This window comes from Pyrgilauda ruficollis, unplaced genomic scaffold (genome assembly GCF_017590135.1).
Source record: "Pyrgilauda ruficollis isolate IOZ18807 unplaced genomic scaffold, ASM1759013v1 scaffold25, whole genome shotgun sequence".
NCBI classification, from domain to species: Eukaryota; Metazoa; Chordata; class Aves; order Passeriformes; family Passeridae; genus Pyrgilauda; species Pyrgilauda ruficollis.
This window is the reverse complement of record NW_024523822.1, coordinates 1,578,466-1,605,874: the sequence shown is the minus strand read 5'-3', so window position 1 is coordinate 1,605,874 and position 27,409 is coordinate 1,578,466. Positions and strand designations below refer to the sequence as shown.

At 39.4% G+C, this 27,409-nt stretch overlaps 1 protein-coding gene across 1 annotated transcript in view; it reads left to right on the top strand.

The window, feature by feature from the left end:
* The window catches only part of MAST4 (microtubule associated serine/threonine kinase family member 4), a 279,014-nt gene that overhangs the window by 115,034 nt on the left and 136,571 nt on the right, over window positions 1-27,409 (top strand). The window contains exon 4 of the mRNA XM_041470924.1: window positions 16,303-16,334. Within this exon, the coding sequence (XP_041326858.1) occupies window positions 16,303-16,334 (32 nt within the window). The remainder of the gene's footprint in view (window positions 1-16,302; window positions 16,335-27,409) is intronic.

Below are 27,409 nucleotides of genomic sequence, written 5' to 3'. Positions count from 1 at the left end.
CATTCTGGGACTTGTCCCAGCTCAGGTGCAGGACCTTGCATTTGGTCTTCTTAAAACGCATGAGATTCCCATGGTCCCACTTCTCCAGCCTGTCCAGGTCTGTCTTGATGGCTTCCTGTTCTTCAGGTGTGTCAACTGCATTACTCAGTTTGTGGTAATCTGCAAATTGGCTGAGGGTTCACTTGATTCCTTTGTGTTGTCATTAAGGATGATATTAAATAGTGCTTAAGGACCCCTGAGGGACATTGCTTGTCACTGTCCGTTGGGATTCTGAGCCATCGATCAGTGCCTGTGCATGCGACTGTCCCAGCCAATTCTTTATCCACATAACAGTCCACCCACTGCACCCATTAAATCCGTCTGTCTCCATTTTAGAGAGATGGATGTTGTAGGGGACTGTGTCAAAGGTCTTAAAGAAGTGCAGATAAATGATACCTGTAACCCTGTCCTTGTCCACTGATGTAGTCACACCATTAAAAAAATGTGAAGTATAAAAGATGCTGAGACACTGGGGATTCTTCTGACTTGTCTGCTTGATCTACAAATAGAGTTGGTTCTCACATATACATGGAAGCATTACATATAGATGTAATCTCTAAATAGCTTTTGCTGTATTCCATTGCATTAATGTATTTACATTAGCTGGTGGTGCCTTGAAACAGAAGCTTAATATAGAGGGTTGCTAGTTAATTTGTTTGTTGGAGCTTCTTAGTGGGTAACAAATGTGGACACAGGTAGACAAAGTTAAAGAAAGTGCTCTAGTAGTAATGATCTGAAAGACAAAATAAAACATGCATTTATAAAGCTGTGAAAGTTAACAGTGGAATAAAAAACAATTTGATATGGGAGTATGGACTTGAGAAAGAGTTACAAGGGAAAGCATTCAGACAATTTTCAAGCTTTTTTTGTGTTTCAGTGCATAAATAAAGCTGTATTCAGATTAGGCTGCTGGTGTAAATTAGGAACATCTGTCTAAAAATTAAGAAGGTTACTGAGAATTTTGTTAGCTTGGAAAAAAACACTGTAGAAGAATGAATTAAATAAACTCCAAACTGATTGTGAAGAGAAAAGACATTGCAGCACAGATAGTTTGCTTTTACACACATTCTGGTGTGAGTACCCTATCAATTAATTACACAGCCAAGTAGTCTTCCCTCAACTCACAATGAGCAATTTCTGCAGAATTTTCTTTTAAAATCTGATACTTGCTTGCTTATAAAGTAATTTCTGAATTTAAACCAGTAATTTATTGTACTTTTTGAGCTGATAAAACTTTTCTAACACTGTTTTCTCTTAGTGGCTTATGATTTGTAATTGTAAAGAAACAGTTTGCTGTTGAGGACCATATCTCTACCTGTTAAACCTAGACTGAAGGTCTTAAATAGTTGAGAGGTCTCATTAATAATAATGAATTATATATGGCTATTGATAGTAAATAGCTAGATGGATCAGCTGCTATTTTATATCTTTTTAGACTCCACCTTAAGTATATTTTAAACCTACACTCCTAAAATTTTACTGCTTTTTACCACAAAATCAACACAAATCAGAGAGTCTTATTGTAAGAGTAGAATATTAGTGTAATGTGTTCATCATAGGATCTGCTCATATAAAAAAGAAATCATCTAGTAGGCAGGGGAGTGCAGAGAATGAAGCACTGTTCCCTAGTACTGCTCTGTGGCAACAGCTGACAGAAGGTTGATTTGATGGCCAATTGATTGCTAGAAAGTTATATTTACCAAAGGTTATAGAGTCTGGTAGATTATAAATAGAAGACATGTTACAGTCAAATATTATGGATGGATCCTCCCTGGCAAGTTAAAACTGTCTTCTGTCAGAACCTAGGATACCCCTCTGGGTGACCTGGATGGCTTGAGCTCCTGGCAGGGGGCTGACGAGCTCTGGCAGAAGGCCAAAAACACTCGGGGGTTTGATCTTAGCCCCTGGGAGAAATTACTAACCTTGTATGAAGAGTCACAGGTCACAAAAGTCTAAGTAGCATAGTAGTAAGCATGGGGTGAAGGGAAAATTTTGGAACCATGTACAGGGGGGTTTAGAACCTTTACGGGGGGGTTTGGGATTCTGTACATGGGGGTTAGGAGGTCCAAGACGGAGGGATTTGGGCGTGCTCTGTCTTTCTTCTTTTTTCTCATTGCATTCATGTTCAGGATGATGTTGGCACTCACAGATTGGTTTAGAGTAGAAAGTCAGTGTCTAACATAGGTGATAGGTATTGGAACATAATTGTAAACATAGTATACATAGTTTTTAGTATAAAAGATAGCACCAACCCGGGAGGCGTGTAGTGTGCCTTGAACTGACCTGCCAGACAGGCCCATGGTGGGCCAGAGAAAAAACATCTTAGATAAGCAACAATGAACGACCTTGAGAACCACAAACGAAGAACTCCGACTCCTTCTTCGACCATCAGGCTGGCTGGGAGTCATCCCGACCATAGAGAACCCGAGATATCGGGAATATATAATTTTATAATGATATATTTTATATCCTTATAAAATTATTCTCCTGGCCAAGTCAGTGTGTCAGTAGTGTAATATTTATTGCACTAGATAGGTTTTGTAAGATTCTACACCAAACTGGGGAAAAAAATGCCACTGTACTCTCTTTTCTCCTTACTAAAACTTTAGTTCTATACAAGGCAATACCAAGTTATAATTAGATATTTTCAGCTGTTACTTCAGATGTGTGATCTCCATCTCAGTGTTGCTTGCATGCTTCCCAGTTGATTAAAAATAGAAGTAGCTGTGGCAGAAATAGTATTATAAATAGTGTGGCTAGAATAAATGCTAGTATGTATGCAAAAAAACATTACAGAAATTTAAAGTCAGTCTTAAAATATGGTTAAATTAGTCAGCATGCAACCTCATTTAGCTGTGGAATGCATAGTACAGACACAAAAAAAGGGGTAAAGTGCTACCAAATTGTGAACTAGATTTTGAAATGTCTTCCTAGAACTGGGGCTGGGGAAGTGTCGGGTCACACCGACATGGGAAGTATTTCAACCATACTGAGATCAGGTTTGTGTCTTCAAAAAGACAGGTGGTTTATTTTTTCCACAGAGAACTATGTTATTCACAGAATCATGTAGTTTAGAAAAGCCCTTTAAGGTCTTTACTAATCCTGTGCAAATCTTTGACCTGCTGACCAACTAGTGCTGTGTCCAGTAATTTCTTGAACACCTCCAAGGATGGTGATTCCACCACCTCCCTGGGCATCCCATTCCAGTGCTTAGCAACCCATTTCTTTCTGATGTCCAACTGGAGCGTTCTCTGGTGCAGCTTGAGGCCATTTCCTCTCATCCTGTCTCTTGTTGGCTAGGAGAAGGGGCTGACCTCCACTTGGTTACGCACACCTGTCAGGCAGTTGTGGAGAGTGATAAAGTCACTCCTGAGCCTCCTTCTCTCCAAGATAAACAATCCCAGCTCCCTCAGTGGCTCCTCATGGGACCCACTCTGCAGATGCTCAGCTTTCTATCACCAGCTTTGTTGATCTTTCCGGGATCTACTCCAGTACCTCAATGTCTTTCTTGAGGAGCTCAGAACAGCACAGGACTCACGATGCAGCCTCACCAGTGCCCAGCACAGGGGACAATCCCTGCCCTGGCCCTGCTGGCCACACCATTGCTGATCCAGGCCAGGATGCCATTGGCCTTCTTGGCCACCTGGGCACTGCTGGCTCATGTTCAGCCGCTGTCAGCAGCACTCCCAGGTCCTTTCCAGCCACTCTGCCCCAGCCTGTGGCACTGCCTGGGGTTGTTGTGACCCAAGGGCAGGACCCAGCCCTGGGCCTTGCTGAACCTCACACCATTGGCCTCAGCCATGATCCAGCTTGCCCAGATCCCTCTGCAGAGCCTTCCTGCCCTCCAGTAGATCAGCACTCCCACTTAAGTTAGTCTTATCCATGAACACACTGAGGGTACGCTTGGTCCCCTCATCCAAATCATCAGTAAGGATTTAAACAGAATTGGGTCCAGTACTGAGCCTTCGGAAACCTTACTAGTGACTGTCTGCCAATTGGTTGTGGCACCATTGTCCCTAAAATTGTTGTCAGCTGATGTGCAGTAGGTCAGTCTCACACAAGGAGGAGCTGAGGTATTTGTTTCTTTCATATTTGTGCTTAGATGAGAGCTGTGTGGTAAATCTGCAAAGCTAATACCAGTTCTTGAAATTTTACACTATGCATCCATTTTAGTGAACATAGGCATGCTGGCTACAAGTTACCTCCTTCTTGTATTAATTAGTATTCTGAGTTCTGTTGGTTGAATTCTCTTGCTTCTCAAGCTGATTAGCGTGCATGCTCAGTCTTGCTCTTCTTTTGAGTCAGTGGGTTTCTTTATCCCTGAGTCGAAGGTCATCCCGCCCCTGCCAAATTGCCTTTTACCCTGTTGTCTCTGTGCAGCTGCTGATTGAGCTCGAGTTCCCTGGAGAGTGGGGACAACAGACTGTGAACTGACGCCAGTCCCTTGCACTACAAAGTGCATGAGGCTCTGGTGACAACAGAGAACAGCAGGAGCTGATGACTCAGCAGAAAGGCCCCAGACTTGCACAGAGTATAAAAGCCCAGGTGGTCCTTTGTTCAGGGTCCTTCCTTGTGAGGCTGTGAGGCCTGTTTCAGGGGTAAGCCAACACCTGTTCTACAACCCTCTTCTTATTCCATGTAACTCTCTGAGTGAAGCATTATTTCTGACCCCTAAGATATCAGCACCATTCAACACCACTCTCAGGGCCCAGCCCCCCAGCTGGTTTTTAACCCAGTGAAGAGTGCACTTGTCCAAGGCGTGGGCTGACAGCTTCTCCAGCAGAATGCTTCAAGAAACAGTAGGCTCCAAAGATTTTGCTGAAGGGAGACTACATCTACAGACTTTTTGTCATCCCCCCAGGCAGGTCACCTGATCATGAGAGGAGATCAGGTTGGCCATGCAGGACCTGCAGTTCCTGAATACATGCTGTCTGATCCCTTGGATGTCCTGTATGTGCCATGTGATAACGTTCAAGATCATCTGATAAGCTTCCTGGGCACTGAGGTACATCACTATACATGTACTTATTTAACCTACTTATTGTTGGTAAGCACAGGAAACGTGGTTTAGGGCCTGTTTAGTCTAGAGAAGAGAAGACTGAGAGGGGATGTCATCAACACATATAAATATCTGAGAGGAGGAGCCAAGAGCATGGGGCCAGACTTTTCAGTGGTGCCCAGTGACATGACAAGGAGAAATGACACAAGCAGTTTCACCTCAACATGAGGCAGAACTTCTTCATATTGAGGATAGCAGAACAGTGGAACAGGCTGCCCAGGAAGGTCCTGAAGATGTTAAAAATACAGCTGGACACTGGACCAGATGATCTCCGGAGGCCATCCATCCCTAACTGTTCTGTGATTCTGTTATCTTCACTGATGAAATTAGCATGGAAGATACCCTGGTACTTTCCCTGACTCAAATATCTTGGTGGTGTGACTGTAGAAAAAGATGAAAGGTGATACATTAGCCTGCCAGTTTAATCATATAAATCAGTATATGAACTGGGAGGAATTTTTTATACTATTCCCTCTTGCAGACTTACTTTAGGACTGGCTTGTCTCCTTCTGATTTAAAACCATCTAGGAATTGCAGAGAAAAACTATTGTTGGCTTTTCTTTGCTTTAGTTTTATGTTGAAGAGATACAAATCTGAAGGTGTATCTTCTATCCTTCTTTTATCTTTACATTTTGTGAGGGTCTTTTGGACTAGTTACACAAGAAATCAGTGCCTTTGGAAAGTTCTTCCCATTAATTAGCAGATATTTCATGATGGAAACTCGCAGGTGAAGATATTAGACAGAGATACAAATTCGAGTAACCTTCACTGATACTGTTAGACCTTATTAAGCTGGTGTAAATAGGATTATCAGTCAAAGGTAAAAGGAAATTCAAGAAATGTAATGCTTGCAAAACTTAATACAGTTGCTGATGTGATTTACTGTAGTTTGACTTGAAACAATCATTTTGCCATATTGGACAAGGAGGGGAATGAAACTGTCTATAAAATGGCAATAAAGCAAAAAGACTATCTGGGTCCTAATCTCATTTGATCTAGAGTGTTAGTAGTCCAAATAAAAACTATAAAATATACCTGACTTTATTGCTAGTGCATACAGAGGGACTGGGTAACGATAGAAATTGTGGAAAAGGAATTATCACTGTTACACATTTTAGCTGAAAATTGTGTCTAGGGTGAAAGAGTGCTTTATGTCAAAAGTTCAGAAATTGTTACACACAGTGGTACAGCACTAGCCTAGTAATTAGTATTGTTTTATCAATGATTATTCCAGTGAAATTGTCAATATTAGGAAGTTTGGGTTGTGCCTCAAGCTGGTTGCTGCTAGACATCAGCTTCCTCTCTGCATCAGAGATTTTAGACCTCAGATTGATACAGATTGATACAATAGATATGTGTTTTGTTGAACACATTTTGATGCTTTCAGATAAAAATAAAAACAGCAGACTGATAAGGTTTATGTTCCCTTTCTGATAGGGAAATGAACATTTAAAAAGAGCATTGAAATTCCCGAATTACATTTTTTCCTGTCTTCCTCTGGTGGATACTCAAAATTGAGATTGCAGCTCATTAGACAACCTGGATAACATAACAGGGAGAGCAATGTAATATCAATATGGATAATGGGATTTTTGTTGTATTATCTTTGGAGCAGTTGAAATAAATTTTTCTTGCTTTAGAGTGTGTGTTGACTAGTAATTGAATATGTGTGAAACTGTTCATGCTGGTGGTGTCCTCTTGCCTACCATATAGGAGGAGGAATAGTGACAAGAGCCTCCTGCAGTTCAGTAGCAAACAAGTGTGGCAAACAGGCAGGACAGGGCAGGACATGTAGAAAAGGCACATGAGTAACTATGTTTAGATTAATCTGGTTTAGAGGATCTCCATATTTTTTCAGGGCATTCAAACCTCTAAGAAACCAAGCTTCAGCTGAAATTGAACAAGCTGAAAAATCATATGTTAGGAGAAATGTGTGACTAGAGTTTTGAAGTGAAAAAAATGAAGTATGCATTATGACTAACCTGTTTTCTGAAATAGGATTAATATTTACCTAGTTGGTCTCCAGACAGTCTCACTTTTTCAAATGTGGCCCTTGATTGAGAACTTGAAACTTTCTTTCACATCAATAGAATATATTACTAATAAGGTGTGTGGGATCAGCTGAGCTGATCAAATGTGAATTTATAAAAACTGATTAGAATGTCAACACTAAGCAAAATCTCTAATTTTGATGCTTTTAACTGCATAAGGGGCAGAAGATCTGGTATCATAAACAGAGCAAATATAAAGTATCCTTTTTCTGCAAAAGAGATATCTTTTGAAAGTGAAAATATAATGTTTTGTCATTGCTGCTCTATGTGATTTTTCTGGGTGGAAAAGTGAGTTATTTGTGCCCTTTATTTCTGGTTTTCCTTAAATATTTCCCTTATGTGCGAAGAGCAGCTGCAGAGCTCAGCTCTACAGGTCTGAGGGTGGGCATTGTGGGCACAGTAGTGCTTTGACTAAACTCTCTGATTAAATTCTGCTGAGCTTAAAACTTAGTTCCAGTGAATTTTCCTCTTCTGACTTGGTCTCCTCCACCTGACGATTGTGAACATGTTAGGGTGGAACAAGGCCTGTATTTTCCTAGTGCTAGTCAGTCCTGGAAGAAAGAAAAAATGTATTTTGACCTTTTTTTCCCCTTCTATCCGGTGCAAAATGACTAACAAAAACTGTTGCAATCAAAGCTGGAGTGTAGGCAAGTATCTTATGCTGAAGGCAAACTTAATCATTTTATCATCTAGTTACTGATTTCAACAAAAGTCGGCAGCAGCTTCTGAATTGTATAGTACAAAACATCATTTACATCTGGGGAAAGGAAGGCGTCCAGATTCTTGTGGGCATGATGGTCTTTTAGCAGCCATGCTGTCAAGAAGTTCATGCTGGCCACTGTGTGCTGTAGTAGTGTTTTTTTCTTTTGCTTTTAAACAGTAGGCAAAATCCTTTGTAGGTATATATAAAAAGTGCCCATATAAAAAGTACTGGTTTCTGTTTGATCAAAGAACTTACAGATTCAAACAGAACTTAGAGAAATCACTGGCTTTAGTTAAACTGCAGATTTTGGGTTTTCCTGTTCTGGTTAACTATATAATTGTTTATATTTCTTCAGGTGAACACTTGTACCAGTAGCTGGGATTTATGTCTTGTGTGACTTTCTTTTCCTTTTTCATCTCCTTTTCCCATAATATATGATAACACTTTTAGACTCTGTTGATGGGAATATTCATGTGAACTTGGCAGCTGGAATCTGTTGAGTGTTGGTGTTTCAAACACTTCACAGTCCATGCATTTTCTCCATTAGCCTTGTGGTGATGTACTTTGCCAAGGGGTGAAATAAACTGTAGGACAGCAGGTCAGAATGAAGCATAGATTTTCTAACATTGTGTAAGATGAAATGATTTTGTATACTTGGAGGTGGAGAGTTCATTCTTTAAGAAAAAAGAGTTTTCACACTTTTTTCTTAAAGAAACATGGTTATTTATGTAGTTTTTTAAATTGAGCTAAAAGTGCAACATAGTGGGCAACAATCTCTTAAATGCCATTTTTCTACTATGTTTTAATGTGAGTTATTTGAAATAAGGAAAGATCACACCACTGGAAAATGAATGCAGAGATTTACAAAGTTAATGTTGGCAACAGTCAAATTGTTCTCTTTTCAGAAAGGCTTGTGCTTCCCATTGGAAAGGGTTTTTCACCTTCTACTAATTATGGTTGCTGCTCTTAAATAAGATGTGCTGCATTGTTGTCATAAGGTCGTGGCGTTGATGTGTTCTGCCACTGCTGCTTTTCATGGAGAACATGAGATCCAGCAGAGATAATGTTGTTAAGCATAGTTTGAATAATTTTTAAATGCATTCCTGCTTTTCATTTGAGCAGGAGGTTACTGATACAGTTTGGTAGGACTTTTTTTTGTGATGATTTGGTATGTCCCTGAAGCATTGAGTATTATGGACTCTATTGGGGTAAACTAGGCATGCCTTATTTTCTGTGTTGATGAATTTTATAATTTTATTCCCATAAATGGTATGCTTGTAGCACTTTTGATTTACTTACTTGTTTACTAACTTTCTTCTTTTTTTTTTCCCTGCCCATGTCAGTTTGTTTTTTTTTTTTCTTTCTAACATTTAAAGATGTTAGAAATTACTTAGAGTGACTGACTCTCTTTTCAAGTTCTTGCTACTTTCTCTAAAGAAACTGTTGTAGTTCTTTGTCTTCTGTAAAAAAACTACAGAAAACCTGGTGTAATTATTTTTCTTTGTTTTCTGTTAATTTATTTCAACATTTAGTTGGGAGTGTTATTGTATTGTATCCCTAAACAATATTTAACAAGGTAAAAGTTCTTTTGCTTCCTAATGTTATTATCCATCCCACAATTGAAGTCTTCAGACTATAGTGTATTTCATAGGAAAATCCTTACTGTTAACTCATGGAATCCTTCTGAGGTGTTTCATCTTCCACATGGATCAGTGTTTTTAATGCTATATGAGAATTTCTAGAATACTATGCAAAGCAAAACATTTAACTACTGTTTACTTAGTTGAGTCTAGTTTATTATAAATCTTAATGTTGTATCCGATTCATCTGTATGAAAATAGATTATTCAAATTGCTCTTGTACGTGATAAAGTGATTGCTTTCTTTTTGCTGTATGATTTTTATATATAGCCACTTCGGCATTCTTTTTGATCCAGTTAATTTGCATTTAAATTGATAATTTGCCTAGCACCTGAATATTGCTTTTACATTGCATCTCAGAACACAGAACTGACGCAAAGATATGTTTCTGCTTTGAAGGATACAGTCAACAGTGCCTGTAACATGAGTAGGGAAAGTTAAATAAGGAGATAAAAATGAATTACATAGAACATGCAATATTGAATTAGATAAAATGTGGCTTTTTCTGGCCAAGTTAGAGCGTAAGTGCCTCTTCACTTCTACAGTATATTCCCATTACAATCTGTGGTGATGTTACTAATTTGCAACATGAAGTTTGGGGATGTGAGGGGAATAAGTTATCATGGAGAATAACATCTTTAAATTTTGAAATGCACAACTAAGTATGTGCAGGATTAAGAACTAGGAAGCATTGTGTTTTGTCTCAAGGAGTGTTTTGCTGTCACAAGGCAACTGTAAATGGAATCTTCCTTGAGTAGTGATAACTACGTTCCAGAGCCTGCCAGTGCAGAAGTGGCAATTTTTGTTCATGGAAATGCTTGTGAAGGAATGATCTGTGATTCATTTGGTGAGAGTACACAATAAACAGGCAAAAACCTTGGTAAACTGGTGGCTGGAGTGGAAAGAATCTGTAAGCCTTCAGCTAAAAGGCAGAACATCAGACTTTACTATAAGGAATGGATATTGCCAGGTTACTTGGCAGCAAGTGTGTAAAAGGAATATAGTGATCTTGACTTACATTGCCAGTGAAGAAGGTATTGGTACAGTTTTCCTGAGAAAAGTGGATGTAGAATTGCATCTTGGACAAATCTAGAACTCAGGCTGCTGAGAAGGAGGTGTTGCAAACAAAAATTCACTTGGGTCATCTGAAAGGAAGAGCAGTTTTATAGTTACACCTGTTTTGAGAGAAATCAGATCCAGGTGAAAACACCTTGATTGACAAAGAAAGACCTCAATGTATTTTTGGCATCTTTTTGAAAATTGGTTAATCCTGTGTTCAACTGCAATTTTTAGGGTAAATAGCCACTCCTAAAATTCCACCCTGATGTTAATAGAATACTGTTTCTGAGGCAAAGGCTTACTATTCCTGGAACCAGGAAACACTTTAAGTTGTCGTAGAAACAAAAGACAGCTTTGCCAGAGAAACAAACTGAGCTCAGAAGATGCACATTTGGTGTGAGACACTACCACTTGTCATTTGTTGTGGTTGATCTGTCCCCACACAGACGTCACTGCTCCGTGATTCAAAAGAACCAAATGCTGGCAAAGTTGGAAGCAATAAAATAAAAAGCATAACCTGCCACTGCCTTGCTTAGAAGGTATTTAGAATGGATTAGTGCAATACTTGATATATTAATCTTATAAAGAGGTCAAGATTAGGTTGTAAAAAGCTCTTGCACAGTGTAATACCTTTCTCTGATAGATCGAAACAATACTTTACTTTGTCACTTGCACTATTTTATATTCTTATTGCCACATCCAAATGCAAGATCTGCTGTCATCCCCCAGCTTATCTTCGGCAAAAACATAGTAATTACTTAGGAAGAAATCCTTCAAATTCGTTCCTCAAAGCACTAAGTCTTGCTGTCATTGATGATGATAAGAAGGTGAATTGTGTGCCGTTGCTGATTTTTTTTCCTTCCTGCTGTTACTAATGCAGTGATAATGTTACAATTTTAAGCTGTTAAGATCTAACACAGGTTACCAGAAAGCTGTCAGCTATTTCCAATTTATGATGGATGGGTAGAGCAACAATGTTTAAAAAACCCCAACTCTTCATATTAATCTTATTATACTTAACACCTCACCAGCTGAAGAATGCATAAGTGAAATTTGTTTTGAAAAGGTGCACTTTTCCAGACTACTTTTATGAGCAACTCGAAACTGTGAAAGACTTCTTGAATATTTAAAGATTGCAGTTGTTGGAAGATGAAGCAGATTTACTGTGATTGCAAAATCTACCTTGTATTAACAACATTAGCTGTGCCTTTGGTAGTTTATGAATGTTGCAACTTTTTACTGGTTGTTTAAAATTGTACCAGTAACAGGCAATAAGTTAATTACATTTTTTCGTCCTAGAGGATGAAATTCAGTATTTTAAATTTTCTCTAACTTGCTGGTAATCTTTACAAGGAATGTGAAGATGTTAGTGTTTTCTAAGTCACCTCTTTTGTTCAGATCTATTTGCATTGTTGTTGTGTTTTTTGGTAAACCATATTTCTGGGTACTAGGGTGAAAGATTTGACCCAGAATAAAGTTGATGGTGTTTTATTTGTTCATTGTGATCTGTTTATAAGGCTGAATATCTGCACTGTGATGAAGATATTGAACTTGTGCATACTGAAGTATCTTAAAGGTGTGTAGGACCAGGGGAAGAATCATAATTATTGAAATAATCAGAAAGCATTATTCTTGTCAAAACATGTTATTGATAGAAAATGCACAGAGTAGAGAGTTTGAACTGATTGACAGCTGCAGTTACATTCAGTATACCTGGTTCTTAATGCTACATCACAGCAATTTGGCACAGCTTGCACAGATCTCTTCAACTGGAGGCAAGGTTTATTATATTTTATTACAGTAGTTTTTGAGACACACAGGGCCTCAAGGGCAAGAGTCTCTGGTCCATTAAATCTGCTTTATGTTATTGCAGCAGAATGAAGCAGCCCAAAACCAGCCCAGTTTGAACTGGCCAGAGGAGGATTCCATGTAGGGCAAGGGCAGAAGAGCACAGTGGGATCCTCTGGGGCAGAGCTGGTGACTAAGAACCATGCAGAGTCACAGTGAAGGCAGCATTTTCTCTTTGAAATGCCCCAGATGCTTGCCTGCTAAGTACATGAGCCGAAGGTCCTGACCCTGCTAAGTTTTACCTTCAGCGTCTGCATGCGTTGGATGCTGAGCAGTGGAACTAGGGCAGACAGGTCTTCTGGGTCTTCTACTGAGGTTTTCAGAAAGGAAACACTGATGTGCCAGAAAACTGAAGTTGATGCAGGTCATTTGGAGTTTAACTGAGATCTGAACTGGAGTGTTGCAAGCCTGAAGAACTGAGTGACTTCTGGTTTGGTATCATTCATCCCTCTTTAAAGTGGCTGTGACAAAAACAGCTGGAAGAGGCAGGGTAAAAGTGTTGTCTTTAACTTTTTAGTACAAATAGTGTTTTGTATACCTAGGAAAGAAATGATTCCTCTAATGTAAGCTATAAGCTAGACCTAAGCCCCATGTAGAGCGTGTTTATGCTTTTCCCACCTGTTTTGCATAGAGCCAGTTGTGGAGCTGTGCTGTACTGTTCCAAAGCTAGCATCACGTTGGTGAACCTTCTCAGGAGGGAGAAAGTCTGTAGTGACACAGCCAATAATCTGCTAATTCCTTCAGGCTGTGGAAAAATCTTTGGGGTGGGTGAGTCCTAAGTAACACCAAAAAACCATGTAGGAGCTGTAATAATTTAGTGTGATATGTGAGAGAAAAACATGCTTCAGTTTACTACATTTTACTTTTTTTTTTCTTGGAGGTACTCCAGCTGGAGAAGCATGAGAGAAGTGACCTTTGATTTTAACATCGTGGTTGTAATAGACAGGAAAAATGAGGATAGAAATATTATCCAGGAAGGATATTTGTTTCATTTCAGTACTACTTCTGTTTATATGTATATTGTTTTAAAATCCAGCCTTAGAAATGCAACATTTTGTAAATTGTCTTGTATGAGTTACATACAAGTGGTTTTGCTTTATTTTTTCCGTTATACAGGGGGTGGTCTTGGCAGTTTTTAACATCTTTAACAGTGAGCCATTATTTTTTTGGAGCTTCATTTGATGGTCAAAAGTAGTGCTTCAGCATGGCATGCATGAGAATGTGCCAAGAAACTAATGTGACTTCAGGTGTCTACAGGAGCCAGTGTCTCTTATTTGCGCTGCTGTAATAATGATAAACTACAACCAAAACACTTCAATTGAATAAAACAAACAAAAAAAAAAACCCCCACACAGATTCATAGGAAACAAATTTAAAGTACATGTTTCAACTCAAAGCCATGTACGAACGACTCTTGCTCATACCATTTGGCAGCTTTCCCACAAGCATTGTCTATTACAGTATGACAGTGCCTACCATTACAAGTAAAGTTACATGTTAGAAATAGAACACAATGACATTGTAAATATTAAAGAAAAAACCACAAAGGGAAGTACGTGGGTTCTAACTTGTGGTAACATTTTGTTCATGATGAATGTGACATTTTAAATTGAGGGGAATTACTCAGCTTCATAATGCAATATTGTATGCAGGTGTAACTGTTCTTTTGTACGTAAGCACATGTTATGTTAAAAGATGTGTTTTAAAATGCAAATTCTGAACAGTTGCTGGAACTTCCTAGGAAGTACGAGAATTTGTTACCCAGGCCCCTAATCCTGCTCTCCTATGCCTTTGCATTACTATGTCTAATTGCATTGTTTCACACTATTTTTTCCTTCCTCATTCAGTGAACAGGATGGGTGGTACTCAGGAATTGAGCTGCTACTTGATATTTTAGTCCTTATCATTCAGTTAGCAGCCCAGGCATTATTTACTGCACACCATTTAAAACTCTCTAAAGAATACATAATTATTCATTCCCTTATGGCCTTTTATCTAAGGTGCCTGGCTGAACTATTTTTATCCATTTGATTGTATTCTCATATGTGTTTTCGGGTAAATACCTATAGCTTTATCCAACCACAGAAGTTGAACCACTCACATTGTCCTGGTTGAGGGCAAATTTGGGAGAAAATCTCCAAAAGCAGTTCTTCTAGAAAGCAGATTTAAGCGGGCCCTCCACCGGCTGGTTCAGGAAGATTTCCGTGGAGAAAAGTGGAAAAAACCTGTTTATTTAACAGGCAAAGCATTCACCAGCACAAAAATGGAACAATATTAAACAATAAAACCTCTTGCCACTCTGAAGAGATGACAAACTCAGAAAGTCCCCTTGGTGGGCTGTAGCTCAGCTCACTCAGTCTCTGATCAGTCCCTCTGGCACAGAAATGTCACAGCCCTGGCCTGGCCCAGTGGGCCACAGGTGGAGCTGCCAGTGCTCTTCTGGGTGTTCAGTCCAGAGCAGGTTTGAACGGTTCCAAGAAGAAGAAAAACCACAGTCCAGGGAACTTCTCTGCCTCAGCTAGCTAAAACTAACTAAAAGCAAAGGAAAGCTCTCTCCCACTGTCTGTCTGTGCGCAGACAACACAGTCCAGGAGCAGGAATGTGGAGGAGTGAGTGCAGTGTCTGAAGAAAAACTCCACACTTCTCTTCATTCCCTTCACTCTCAGAACCAGTCTTGAAGGTGCAGAACTTCTTTCTGGGCTAAACAGATGAATGGGGATACAATAGAACATAAAGTCACCCCAGGACACGCATATGCAACCTTATCTTTCAGCAAGGATGATGCCCTTCAACTTCAAATGTATCTTGACTGTGCATCCTCTAGGTCAGACAAGTTGTCCTTTTATTTGAATGTAATTTATTCTCTCAGCTGGGCATGATTGCAAAGATAATGCTTAACTAATGTAGCGTTCAGGTTCATGTGAGAAATGAGGGTGATTGAACAATGGAACAGATCGCCTGGAGAAGTTGTGGGTGTCCATCTTTGCAAAATGTTCAAAATTATGTTCAAAATCTGACTGGGTGTAGTTGTGATTTGTTGCAATTGCCTCTGCTGTGAGTAGGTTGGACCAGGGGATCTCCAGAGATGCCTTTCAGCCTCAGCTATTCTGTGATATGTGCAATAGATGATAATATATACTTGTGGTATATATATTTTGCTTGTTTCTGATGGGCAAAACTTTATGGATCTTGTAGCTTTCTGCTACATTAAAATAACAGAAAAATGTTTGTTTTGCAGTTTCCATTTAACTAGTAGGCTATCTTGTCAATCCCATAAAAAGTTGTTTAACTGTTAAACTGTAGTTTGACTGACTGTTTAACTGCTCTCAGCAAAAACTGTAGAAAATTTAACACGTGTTTCTGCTATTATGCTAGTACTTTGCAGAAGATTGTAATAAATTGTAATTATTTATTGTAGACCAAACTGTTATGTTCTTAATCTTTCTTGGGTTTAAGAATATAGTGTAGAAAGCTTGGTGGCAATGGTCACGTGTTCAGCTTGTGATCCTCTTATTAACAACTTTTGTTGTTAATAACAACAAAATATGAGTCTTTAATGTTATTTTTCCAATATGAGTATTAGAAAGACCTGAGTTTACCTTTTTCAGTGACTCTTGCAAATTTTAATAGTGTTGCCAGTTCATCAAGGCTTTTCCATAAGATCTGTCTATTGACTGAAATACTTTTAATATTGCTGCTACAAAAAGGTACAGACTTTTCCGAATGCTAATGTTAATATTTCAAATAAGAAAGAAAAGTGGTACATGCAGCATCTTTTACTGTCCCAATATACTACTTTTGTCTCTCTGCTACTGGTGGGATGAGAGGATCGTGGTACTCAAAAATACCACCTCAAATTAAAATATTTTATTGCTAATACACTGTAACTTTTTTCTGTTGCAGAAGGAGTTGAGTCTTCCAAGAAGAGGAAGTTTGTAAGTATATGAAGTTTTTTGCTATTGTGCTTAGATTGTAGTATGTATTTTTGACAGTTTTAGAGTAGACTAGTTTTCTTCTCAGGGCAGTTAGAATGGAGGTTAAATGTGGCCGTTTTTCTGCCTGAGAATGCATACAAAGAAATGAAAATTGTAAATGAAAATCTGTGGGTTGTGCAGTAACCATTTTTATGCTGATCTTTTAGAGAAGCTATTGTGAGGGACTTCAAAGGGATGCAAAATTTTTAAGTTCAGGGTTTTGTTTTCTGTTAAAGATTTTTCTTGTTAAAAATCAAGGAAGAAACATGCTTTCTTTGTGAATGATATAAAAGAAACTTGTCATGCTTATGGAACACAGTGAACAGTCCTGGATGAGAAGGTAGGAAAAAGGAATAGATGAGTTCTACTAAATGTACAGGACTGTTAAGCTACTATTTTGATTATGGAAATAAAGACTATGTATTCTTGTATAAATTGTTACTTAGTTATAATAATATGTACTCAGATGCTGAGTTCAGTTGTGCTTTACTTTGATTTCTATGGTTTGGCTTTGACAATGGTTTTGAGTTGTTTGGTTTTAAAGCTTGTATTTTTTATTTGCATCTATCTAATTTGTTATTCTGTATTAGTAACTTGTTGAGAAAGTATTAGGATCACAATACATCACAAAATCTCTTAAGAAGCAAACTCTGTTCACTTACTGCTTTCTTTCAAGAATAATACTATGAGATAATCTGTAGATTATTGCTGACAATTTTGAGTAAAACCCTGTGCCCTTGCACAAGAGGCTGGTTACTTGGTTTCAACTTGTTAGTGCTGTGTAGGTTTTAGTGATAGTAGGTGAGATACGTGAATAACTGAAATTGTAACTGCTGGGAAAGTGCAGTGAAGTGCTCTGTTGTTCTGACTCAAAGAGCATACCAGAAGTCTGTACTTAATAGCATATCTGCTGTGTTGGAAAAGACTCTTGTTTTAGGTATGGACGCATGAGAAGTCTTATGGTACACAGTAAGCAAACCCATTATGTAAGAAAAGTCAACAAAATAGAAAACTAATTTCCTGTCAAGTATTTAATTATTTAAGTATTTCAGTGACAAAGACAGTTAAAGAAAATGATTTTTGGTGCATTCTTTTGGTGTCCTTTGTGCTTTATATTAACCTGAAACTGTTGTGTGGGTACAAGACTGCCCTGTTAAAGTTAATGGCTAAACTGCTGTTCACTTCAGCCAGAGCAGAAAGTGGCTCTTGGAACTTGACCTTGCTTACTCTTGCTAGGATGTTTGACATTGAATGTTATTAGTTAGTTTACTCCAAATCTGAAAAATGACTGCATCACAATCACCTCAGTTGCATTCACATACATACTGGTTTAGCTGTTCACTGAGACACTAGTATGCTTTCTGTGATGTTGCTGAGGCTTTATTAAAGTGTAGTGGAGAACACCATATTGTCAGCATAATCATATCCAGTTATTAAAGTGCTTAGGTTTCTGCAGATGGTTGTAGTGGGTTGACCCTGGCTGGGTGCTTGGCACCCACCAAAGCTTCTCTGTCACTCTCCTCTGCAACTGGACAGAAGCGAGAAGATGCAATGAAGGGTTCATAGGTAAGGTAAGGTAAGGACTGGGAGAGATCACTCACCAAAAACTGTCACAGGCCAGACTCGAATTGGAAATATTGATTGGATTTTTTACTAAAAGACTAGGATAATGAGAAGTAAAATAAATGCTAAGAACACCTTCTCACACCACTCCATCCTTCCCAGGCTCTATCTTTCCCCTCTCAGTGGCACAGAGAGACAGTGAATGGAGGTTATGGTCAATTCATCACATTGTTTTCTGCTGCTGCTCAGGGATTGTTTTCTACTGCTGCTCAGGGAGAGGAGTTCTTCCCCTTCTCTAGCCTGGGGTCTTCTCCATGGAAGACAGTTGTCCATGACCTTCTTCAGTGTGAGTCCATGCCATTAGCAATAGTTCTGCATGAGCTGCTCCAGTGTGGGTCTGTTTCCACAAAGTGCCATCCTTCAGGCACAGCCTGCTTCAGTGTGGGTCCCCCACAGGGTCACAAGTCTGACCAGGACCCTGCTCCTGCCCATGCCTCCCACAGGATCACAGCCTTGTCTCCTGCTCTGCATCCACCTGCTCTGGCCTGGGTCTCTTCCAGGAGCTGCAGCTGGATCTCTGCATCCCCTGGGACCTCCATGGGCTGCAGGGCCACAGCTGCCTCACCATGGTCTCACCACAGGCTGCAGGGAAACCTCAGCTCTGGTGCCTGGAGCACCTCCTGTCCCTCCTTCACCAGCCTGGGTGTCAGCAGGGCTGCTCCTCTCACATATTGTCACTCTGCTCTTCTCTGGCTGCAATTGCACCTCTGCAATAACTATTTTTTTTCCTTCTTAAATCTGTATTTTATGTATATTTATATTATGTATTATTTATATTTATGTTAACAGCTCTGCCACAGAGCTGTTAACATATTTCATTGGCCTAGAATTGGTGAGTGGCAGGTCTGTCTTGGAGTTGCCTGGCATTGGATCTGCCAGACACGGAGAAAACTTCTAGCAGCTTCTCCCAGTAGCCACCTTCTAGCTCCCCTGCTACTAAAACCTGGCCATGCTAACCCCAACAATGGTATTTTAAAATAACTTTAATAGTGCTTAATTAAAAGGGCTCACACTGCTGTTAGCAGTAGCTGTGGGGTTATGTCCATGGGCTGTGTTGACTGCTGCATTTGTATTTTATATAAATCTTGACATGAAGATTGAATTTAAAAATGTGAAAAGTCGTATGTTTTCATTTGCGTAGATGTCTAGAGGTCCTGAACAGTTCCAGCCAGGGACGTCTCACACTGTCTTTTGGTGCTTCAGGCCCAATGTCATGCCAAGGACACAGCTTTAAACAGGACAGGGAGAGCTATTTCAGGGGTGAGCAGTCTTAGCATAGTTGGCGTAAACTGAGATGAAGAGTTGTGGTTGGCTGAGAAGTGAGCTTCTCCATGCTTGGAGCACCCCCTGGCTGTGTTGGCTCAACTCTTTCTCTGGACACAGGCAGAATTGATCCAGGTTGCAACTAGCTTCGTGCAGCGTCTTCAGCATGTTAAATTACCCAACTGCACAAATATTCTTTCTGGCAGCAGGGTGCGGTGGCTTGGAGGCAGGATGAATAGATGGGAGCTTTCTCTCAGGCTGACTCTAGCAGCAAAAAGACTTTATATAAACTTAGCCTGATTGTAAACCTGCATGGTTGTTAGTATCCCACTTTGCAAGTCCATTGGAAAACTGAATAGGGGTACATTTTTGCACACTGCTACAATGGAGATGGGTTATTTATATCTTGGTAGAATATATTTATTGATTGGTTTATTTTCACCAAACACTTCCAACCCTAACCCTAGCTCAGTTGGTTTGATCGTGGTGCTAATAACACCAAGGTTGTGGGTTTGATCCCTGTATGGGCTGTTCCCTTAAGAGTTGACTTGATGATCCTTGTGGGTCCCTTCTAGCTCAGACTACTCTGTGATTCTGTAATATCAAGGAAGATACTTGTGCTTAATGTTAAGCCAGACTCAGAAATACAGATTTAATTTGATCAGAATTAAGTGTTGGTATTTGTGAAGCACGCAGATCCTCTTATGGACCCGGGAACACCTGATAGCATTTGCACATCCCTATCCATTAGACATTCATAGTGTATCTAGCACAAGTAGCTAGCTGCAGATGGTCTCTCAGTGTGTGTTAAGCGGGTGAGTTTCCATCACTGAGTTTAAGATGTGAGTGTCCTTATCCTGATTTGTTTTCTTACATACTGGAGGTGTTCAGAAAAATTAAAACTTTTTATAGACAGAAAGCATGAATTCAAGGGTTGTGGCAAAAAAATTGCACTCAGCTTTGACTAGGTACATTCTGGTTTAAAATGCCCTTCTCCTAAAAGAAAATTTACAACAGGCTTCTCTGAGGTGGAGAGGAGCCTTCAGGAACAGCAATACATGAGAAGAAGTGAGTAAGTAGAGGCAGTTTCTCCTTTCATTAGAGCCTCAGTGCTTAAAGTACACGCTCTAGAAGCAAAATCTCTTACTTTTCCAGACTAAATCTGTTATATTTCTGTCTTCTTTTGTTTAGTTTTTCAGTTTCTGTTAGATTTGGAGATATATTGCTATGATGTATTTATTTTGGTGCATCTGTCCTCCTCCTTACAGTTCTGAAATGAATTTCTGTAATTGTAAAATAAGGACTCAAGTTCAGTAGCAGCAATTACAAAATCTGCTTGCGCAAATACCAAAGTTGGTCACAGAATTTTCATAAAACTATTTTATGCATTTCATTGAAACAGTTGATACTCTTGGATAATAGGAACATAAGATTGTGGCCAGCCAAGAATTCAAGATAAACAGTAGTTAAAACCACTGCTGACTTAGGTGCTTGATTAAGTAAGTTTCAAGAAATGTGAAAACAATTTTGAAAGAAAGGTTTTTTATCAATGAAAAATATGGACTGTTGGTTACCCTTAGGGAAAAACTGGGAATGATTAGTAGTGTGGAAAAATAAAAGAAAAATGTCTCTGAGGCTTTTGTCATGTAGGTGGACAAAATGGAATTTGTTTGACAGTTTCTGTGTGCATGTAGACATCTACATAATAAAAAATCAGCTATGTTCATAGGTGACCTGTTATTTTAAATTTGGAGAGTGGAGTGGATTAATTATTCTTGCCAGGTAATGAGTTTCTCCATTCTAGTATGGATGGATTGTGCTCCAGTAGATATTCTCCATAGCCTGTGGTTGAGTCTCAAGTTGCATATTCTTTAGTGTCGTTACTAGCATTGTTTCTGTCCTCAACTTTCAGGGATTTTCTACTGCTGTCACTGAATGGAATTTTTTTCCCCATGCATCTTTTGGATTCCTTATGATTGACAATGAAAAACTATGGTATATATATGTCTTTTGTATAGTTTAGGAGCCAACAGTTACTATAACATGACCCTTTTCCCTCACAGTCTTGCTTACTTCAGCCTTCATAAATTGTGTGCAAGTCTGCTGCCCATTGTCCGTGTTTCCTTCTTTTAAAGTTGTGCTGGTCTAACAGAGAGAACTGTGGCTCGTGCAGCGTGCTGGGTAGCCTTGTTGGCACCTTCCTGTTGTCAGTGCATGGTCTTCTGCAAGCAAGTCCTTTGTGCTGTGGAGAGCACAGGCCTGATTTAGATGTAAACAACATATCCCTTGGTATTTATTGCTGTTAGCTGTGTCCTTGGCTAACAGTACAGGCCATTCTGTTCATTGTTTTTCTGTTTTGGGTTTTTTGGTGTCTGCACACAGAAATTTGCATCCCTGCTTCGTTTACACCAATATTAATATTATTATTATATTAATATATCTGCAGTTGTCTCTGGACTCAGATTTTGCTAGTATATCTGTGGATTTTATCCACTTACATCCTCTTTTATGATTTATCACATTACATGTTAGAAAAAGGAATAATCTGTTTTAATGTAATTAATCATGTCCCTTTTCAGTGAAAAATTATATATACTATGTTGAAGGTATTGTAAAGCTTTATAGTACCTTTTAACTGGTAAATTTGTGCTCACCTATTTTTATGTGTATACATGTACACAGCCTTTATCTACACATGCAAAAAGAGTCAGATATTGATGGTGATGACTTTTTTGTGTATTTGAAAACTATTCAGAAACGTAACAAAATTCTTAAAATAATCTGCCTCCCTGGAGAAATGGTGCTCAGAAAATGATGATTTAAAGCTTAATTGTATAACATTGCATTAATCTGCTGTTGTACTGTGGCTGCTGTGATGTCTAAGTAATGTGAAGTGACCAGGTACCATGTTTCTCCACAGTCTGCTGGGTGTGCTGTGTCCTGTTGGAATTTTGTTTTAGCTACTTAGGCAAGGACAGGACAGGGTTAAGAATGAAAATTAATCTTAGGTAGTTCTTTATCAAAATGCTGATCAAACTTAAGCATTCAGCAAAAAAACCAGCAAAAAACAAAACTAAATCAACATCTAGGTTCAAGCTATGGTTCTGTAGGCATGCTGCAGAATTTCAGGATGGGAGAGTCACATGATTCTTGGTGGAAGCAAAGAAAATCAAATATCCGGATGCCTCCAAGCTTTGCCTAAAGTAAAAAAAAAGTTTGTGCAGTAGGGTAGTTTAAAATATTTTTATACATGCCAAAAATTATTCTATAATGCATGAGGTTCAACCTGGTTTGAGGGCCAGATCTCATCGCTAATGGGTTACTACTGCTGCTGTGAAAGCAGGTGCCAAGGTGCTAAAATAGCTGAATCTCTACAAACAAATAGCAGTTAAGGTCTCGTCAGTTCACTACTAAAACTTTAATAGTCAAGCTGACTAAATGAATCACAAAAGAGTAATGGAATGGCAGCCTGAAAAATTGGCTACCCTAATGTTCTTGATTGTCCCATGTGACAGTCTCAGCCCCTTAACAGCCTCTTCTGCTTACAGTCTTTTTCACTGAACTGCTCGCTCTGTGTCTGGGTTCTGCCCTAATATCCTGCTTTACCTGTTGAACCAGCAGTTGGTGGTGTTTGCAGTGTTTCTTTGTACACTGAAGCAGCAAAGCTTAGAGCAAGAGTGTACAGAAAATGCTTAGGGTAATTTAATGGCTGGAAATCGGAGATGCTGAGGCAACGGAGTATTGATGTCTGAGCATCAGGGTTGGTCTAGGGGTAGCTTAGTGTGTGAGTGCAGTAGTTGTGTGATTAATAGTTGTCTGGCATTGGCAAATGTGATTGATGTATATAAGCATTTTTAAATCAGCATTGGTTGTGTCTTCTTGTTTGTTTTGTGAACAGAAGTTGCATTCTCAGCGAGTAGAATTGTTGGTCTTTGATTTTGTTCCAGTAAAGTTTCAAAACTGTATCACATACACAAAAAGAACAAATGACCATATAACCACCTGTCTTATTTTGCTGCCTGATAAAGTTCTTACACATTGAGAAAACTGGCAGAAGAACATCGTGTGGGTAATCACTGCTAGTCAGCACAGCTTGAATTTCTAATACTAAACCTTGAAAACCTGACATCCTGAGGCAGCTTCTTGTTCAATGTTTTTTTCCCCAGTGTCATTAATTTCAGGAAGTTCAGTTTTCTTCAGTTAAGGAATGTCTGAAATTTGTTAAAAAAAAAAGTTAGTCACAAAAGGAGTTGCAATGGCCTGATGAATTGCATGATCTAGGCTGCTGTATGCTGTATTGATGAATTAATTTTATTTTGGTACTGATGCTACGAAGTATTGAATAATTACATAATAATCGACAGAGGGAGCTTCCTGAGGCCGTGCAATTCCCAGAGTGCACAAACTTACTTTAGGTCTGTAGGATGGAGTCTTGGTGGGGCTCTGCGTGGAGTACATGATGGCTTGATGAACCTGTGCTGTGTTTAATAACTTGTAATGAGAGGTTGTTTTTTGTTTGTTTTTTTTTTCTTTCTTTCTTTTTTTTTTTAGTTTCTTTGTTTTGTTTGTTTGATTGTTTTTTGATAGGGGTTAAAGGTGAGGTATTGACTACAAATAAATGTTTGCTTTTACTTTAAGAAAATAAGCACTCAGGTTTTTCTGGACAATATGTTTTTTCCTCTAGTGCCAGTAGTGTCACCTGTATTCTAAATATCTGCCCTCATAAGAAAAGAGGTAGTTGCTGAACATCACATCAGGGATCTGCCTGCCTTGCATCTTCAGTTAGGCATTCTGCCATTACAGATTTTCCCCTTGAAATTTTCAGTATTATTGCCATTCCATTATGTAAAGTGTAGGCTGACTTTCTACGAATGTCATGAATAACAATTATGAAATCCCAGTGAACCACTTCTGTTTTGTCTCAGAGGAGGAGGTAAGTATTTTTTTCCCCTAACTCTTTCCTGTGAAATAGAGACTTGAACATTTTTTATTACTGTCAGTATTCTAAACCTGTACTATTGCTTATCATAAAGGACATTAGTGTATTTGTTACCTACAGTTAGGTAACATAGACAGACGTGTCCATAGACAAACTTGGAAGTTGAAAAGCAGACAGATGTCAGCGTGGCAGCAGGGCCCCTGTTGGCCATAGCTGGGAGTGTAACTGCTCTATAGTTAGGTTGTACTGGCTGTGTCTTTGTATTTGTGGACATAATGTTTGTGGCTGTGGCCATTCTTGCCCCTATCACCACTTCTGTCCCTGTCTAAAACTTCTATATCCTGTTAATTTCCTTGCACCCTACTATTGGCTGCCTCCCTTCCCCCTGGGAGTTATCCATCATGCTAACTCTCTTTCAAAGTTATGTTGACTGAATGCAGTCCTTTGCATGCTCTGTTTTGCTGGTGGTTGTCCACTTGTCTGTTCAGACTTTGTGTCAAGCCAAGTGCCTTCCTTGCAGGCATGTTCTCTGGGATACGGAAGTGGAGAGCTGGGGCAGAGGTCCTGACACAGGTTCAGGCTTGCAGAATTCACTCTGTGATTGTAGTTTTCATATGGGGATAGGCATGCCAAGAACCTGATTGCCAAATGCTTTGTGTATGGGAGGATGGGTGCTGGCTCCTGGTAGTAAGTTGAAGGGCAGGCAGCACATGCAGTTTTTGCAGAGGGGTTGATGGCTCACCGAAAGACTGGAGTTTGCAGAAGCTGAGTAGTTTTACTTCAGCCAAAAGGATGGATGGCAGGAAGCTGGGTGGCTTCTATGGCAGTCTGAACAGGAAAGTGGAGGTCAAATGGCAGCAGGACAGAGCTCTTCTTTTGTAGGTTTGGAGAAGAAAGATACTGCATTGGCATGATACCATTCTGTTTCATAAGGGCTAATCAAAGAGCTCTGCCTCTGTGTAGTCTTTAATGAGTCTTTGCTCACTGAGTCAAGGCAGCAGCCAACCTGGCATTAGCACACATTCCTTCCATCTGTGTGCTCTTCTCTGCCGCCTCTGTCCTCTTGTTTTTTCCCCCAAATATTGTAGGGTTTCCACTTCTCTGTCACATTTTTTTCCTAGCAAGCCAGTCAAGCTTAGACCTGTGAGGCTTAATGAGGTATGTTGCAGCAGATCAGGCATGTGAAAAGGTCAGAAAGGGTGCTGGGGATAAGTGGATCTGCATTATTGTCGTGCTTGCCTGAAAAGGGTAGCAGATAACTGCCACAGGGAGCAAGTGAGTCTAAAAGGCTGACACAGGGAGTTTCTTACTTTATATTCATTGTGTGTTGACTGCCACAGTGCAAAAGACAGTGTAATTGCATATAATCACATTTCTTCAAATCCCAGTGGCTTCACTCATGAATGTTTAGTGTGGTCATGCCCTTGAGCAGTGAAGGCAGGCATGGTACTTGAGACAAACATGCTGTCACAGGTGCTCCTGACACGGGGCTGAGTGTGCTGCTGTAAACAAGCTAGTTCCTGATTCTCTAGCCTGAATGGAAAAGCTCTCTTGTGCCTTTGTAAAAGTTGTGCAGGGAATATGGACATTGGGAATGCTTTTTTTCCCCTCTGCTAAGTGGTATTACTTCGCTGTCAGGTAACTGGACACATACTGCACTTCAACACAATATGTGATGGAAACAGGATTAAATCAGCCATGTTTATATTCATGTGTAGGCATGGGCCTTGAGACCCAGCCTCAGCTGTTCTGTGGTTCTTCTTAGTATCATTGAAATGCTGCTGAAAATCAGCTTTTACAGATCATTGTCATATTTTGTGAATGCTTTTCTCCTAGATTCTGCTAGGAGAAATGTAAGATGTTTCTGTTTGCATTTAAAAATATGGCTGTTTTTATGGTTGACATGCCTGTCAGAAGTACCAGGAATATACCCACATGTATCTAAATCAAGAAAGATTTTAGATTCTTGATCTATAAATCAGAACTTTGCTGGCTTTTTTTAAAAAGTCATATTTTACCAGTAAGCCATACCAGCAAATGTGTCTTGGTGGGGTGGAGGCATGGGCTGGGGATAGTGTCACTTTTAAGAGCCTTTTGCTTTGCTTCTTAACCGGGTAGAAACACTAAGCAGGAGGTAGCACTGGGCTGCAGGTGTAATAATCCTGTTTGATTGGTTGTAGTCATTATTTTCCATTAGTGACCTAGGTGATAGAATAGATTATGTTAATGAAGTTTGCAGCACTCAACAAGCTGGGAAGAATGTTGAAGAGCAGTATGGGATTTCAAAATCATTCTGACAACCTGGAGAAAATATACCAGGTAAAATAGAAATTCTACTCCTGCAGAAAATTCTGTAGATACACGGGATAGTTGAATAGGAGTTAGTTTTCAGAAGTGATCTGTGAGGTTTAAGATACCACAGTTGCTGTTAGAGGGCAGTGGGTATCTTGTGCTGGAAAGCTGATATTTTGAGCTGCAAAGCATGCAGCATTATTCTATCCCACACAGGACTTACAAGGCCTTATATTGGAGTGCTGTGTATTGAAGTCGATAAGCTGGAAACAGATGACAACTCAGCTGCTTGGAAAATTTGACATGGTATATGGAAAAATATTTACTGTGCTGGGGTTGTTTATTTTAGTGAAGGGAAGGCTGAAGGATGTTCATGGAAGTCTTCCAGTGTGTGGAACATCTGCTGTGAGTAGGAAGTAAAAGTGTTTACTGTGTTATTGGGGTGTACAGTAAGACGTAATGTGTTTAAATTGGATCAAGGGGATTCATCTCAAACATGGTTGAAGCAGTGTCTAAACAATGTAGCAGAGGAGTGTGTACCTGGGAGTTTTGTGAAATCACTATCAGTTTTTAAGTTCTGACTGGAGCAATAGGAGTATTATAGGTATAATGGACCTCTCTTGGGGAAGAATATATGACCACTTGACTTTTCTAGTGCTCTTTATAAATAGTCAGTATGTCAGTGGAATTATTTGCTCAAACTTTGTGCTGAAACTTGATTTAATATATTAAGTATCTGCTTTGATGGAAGAAAATACTGTCTCATAATGGACAACATTATTTATTTGTACTTGTCTGTAATGACAGAATTCCTTGTGCAGATGTGTATAGGGCTTTATGTAAGCATAAGACAGGTCAAAAAAAAGATGCAAGCTTCAAACTTCCTGAGGTGTGGTTTGTGTGTGTGTGGGTTTTTTTT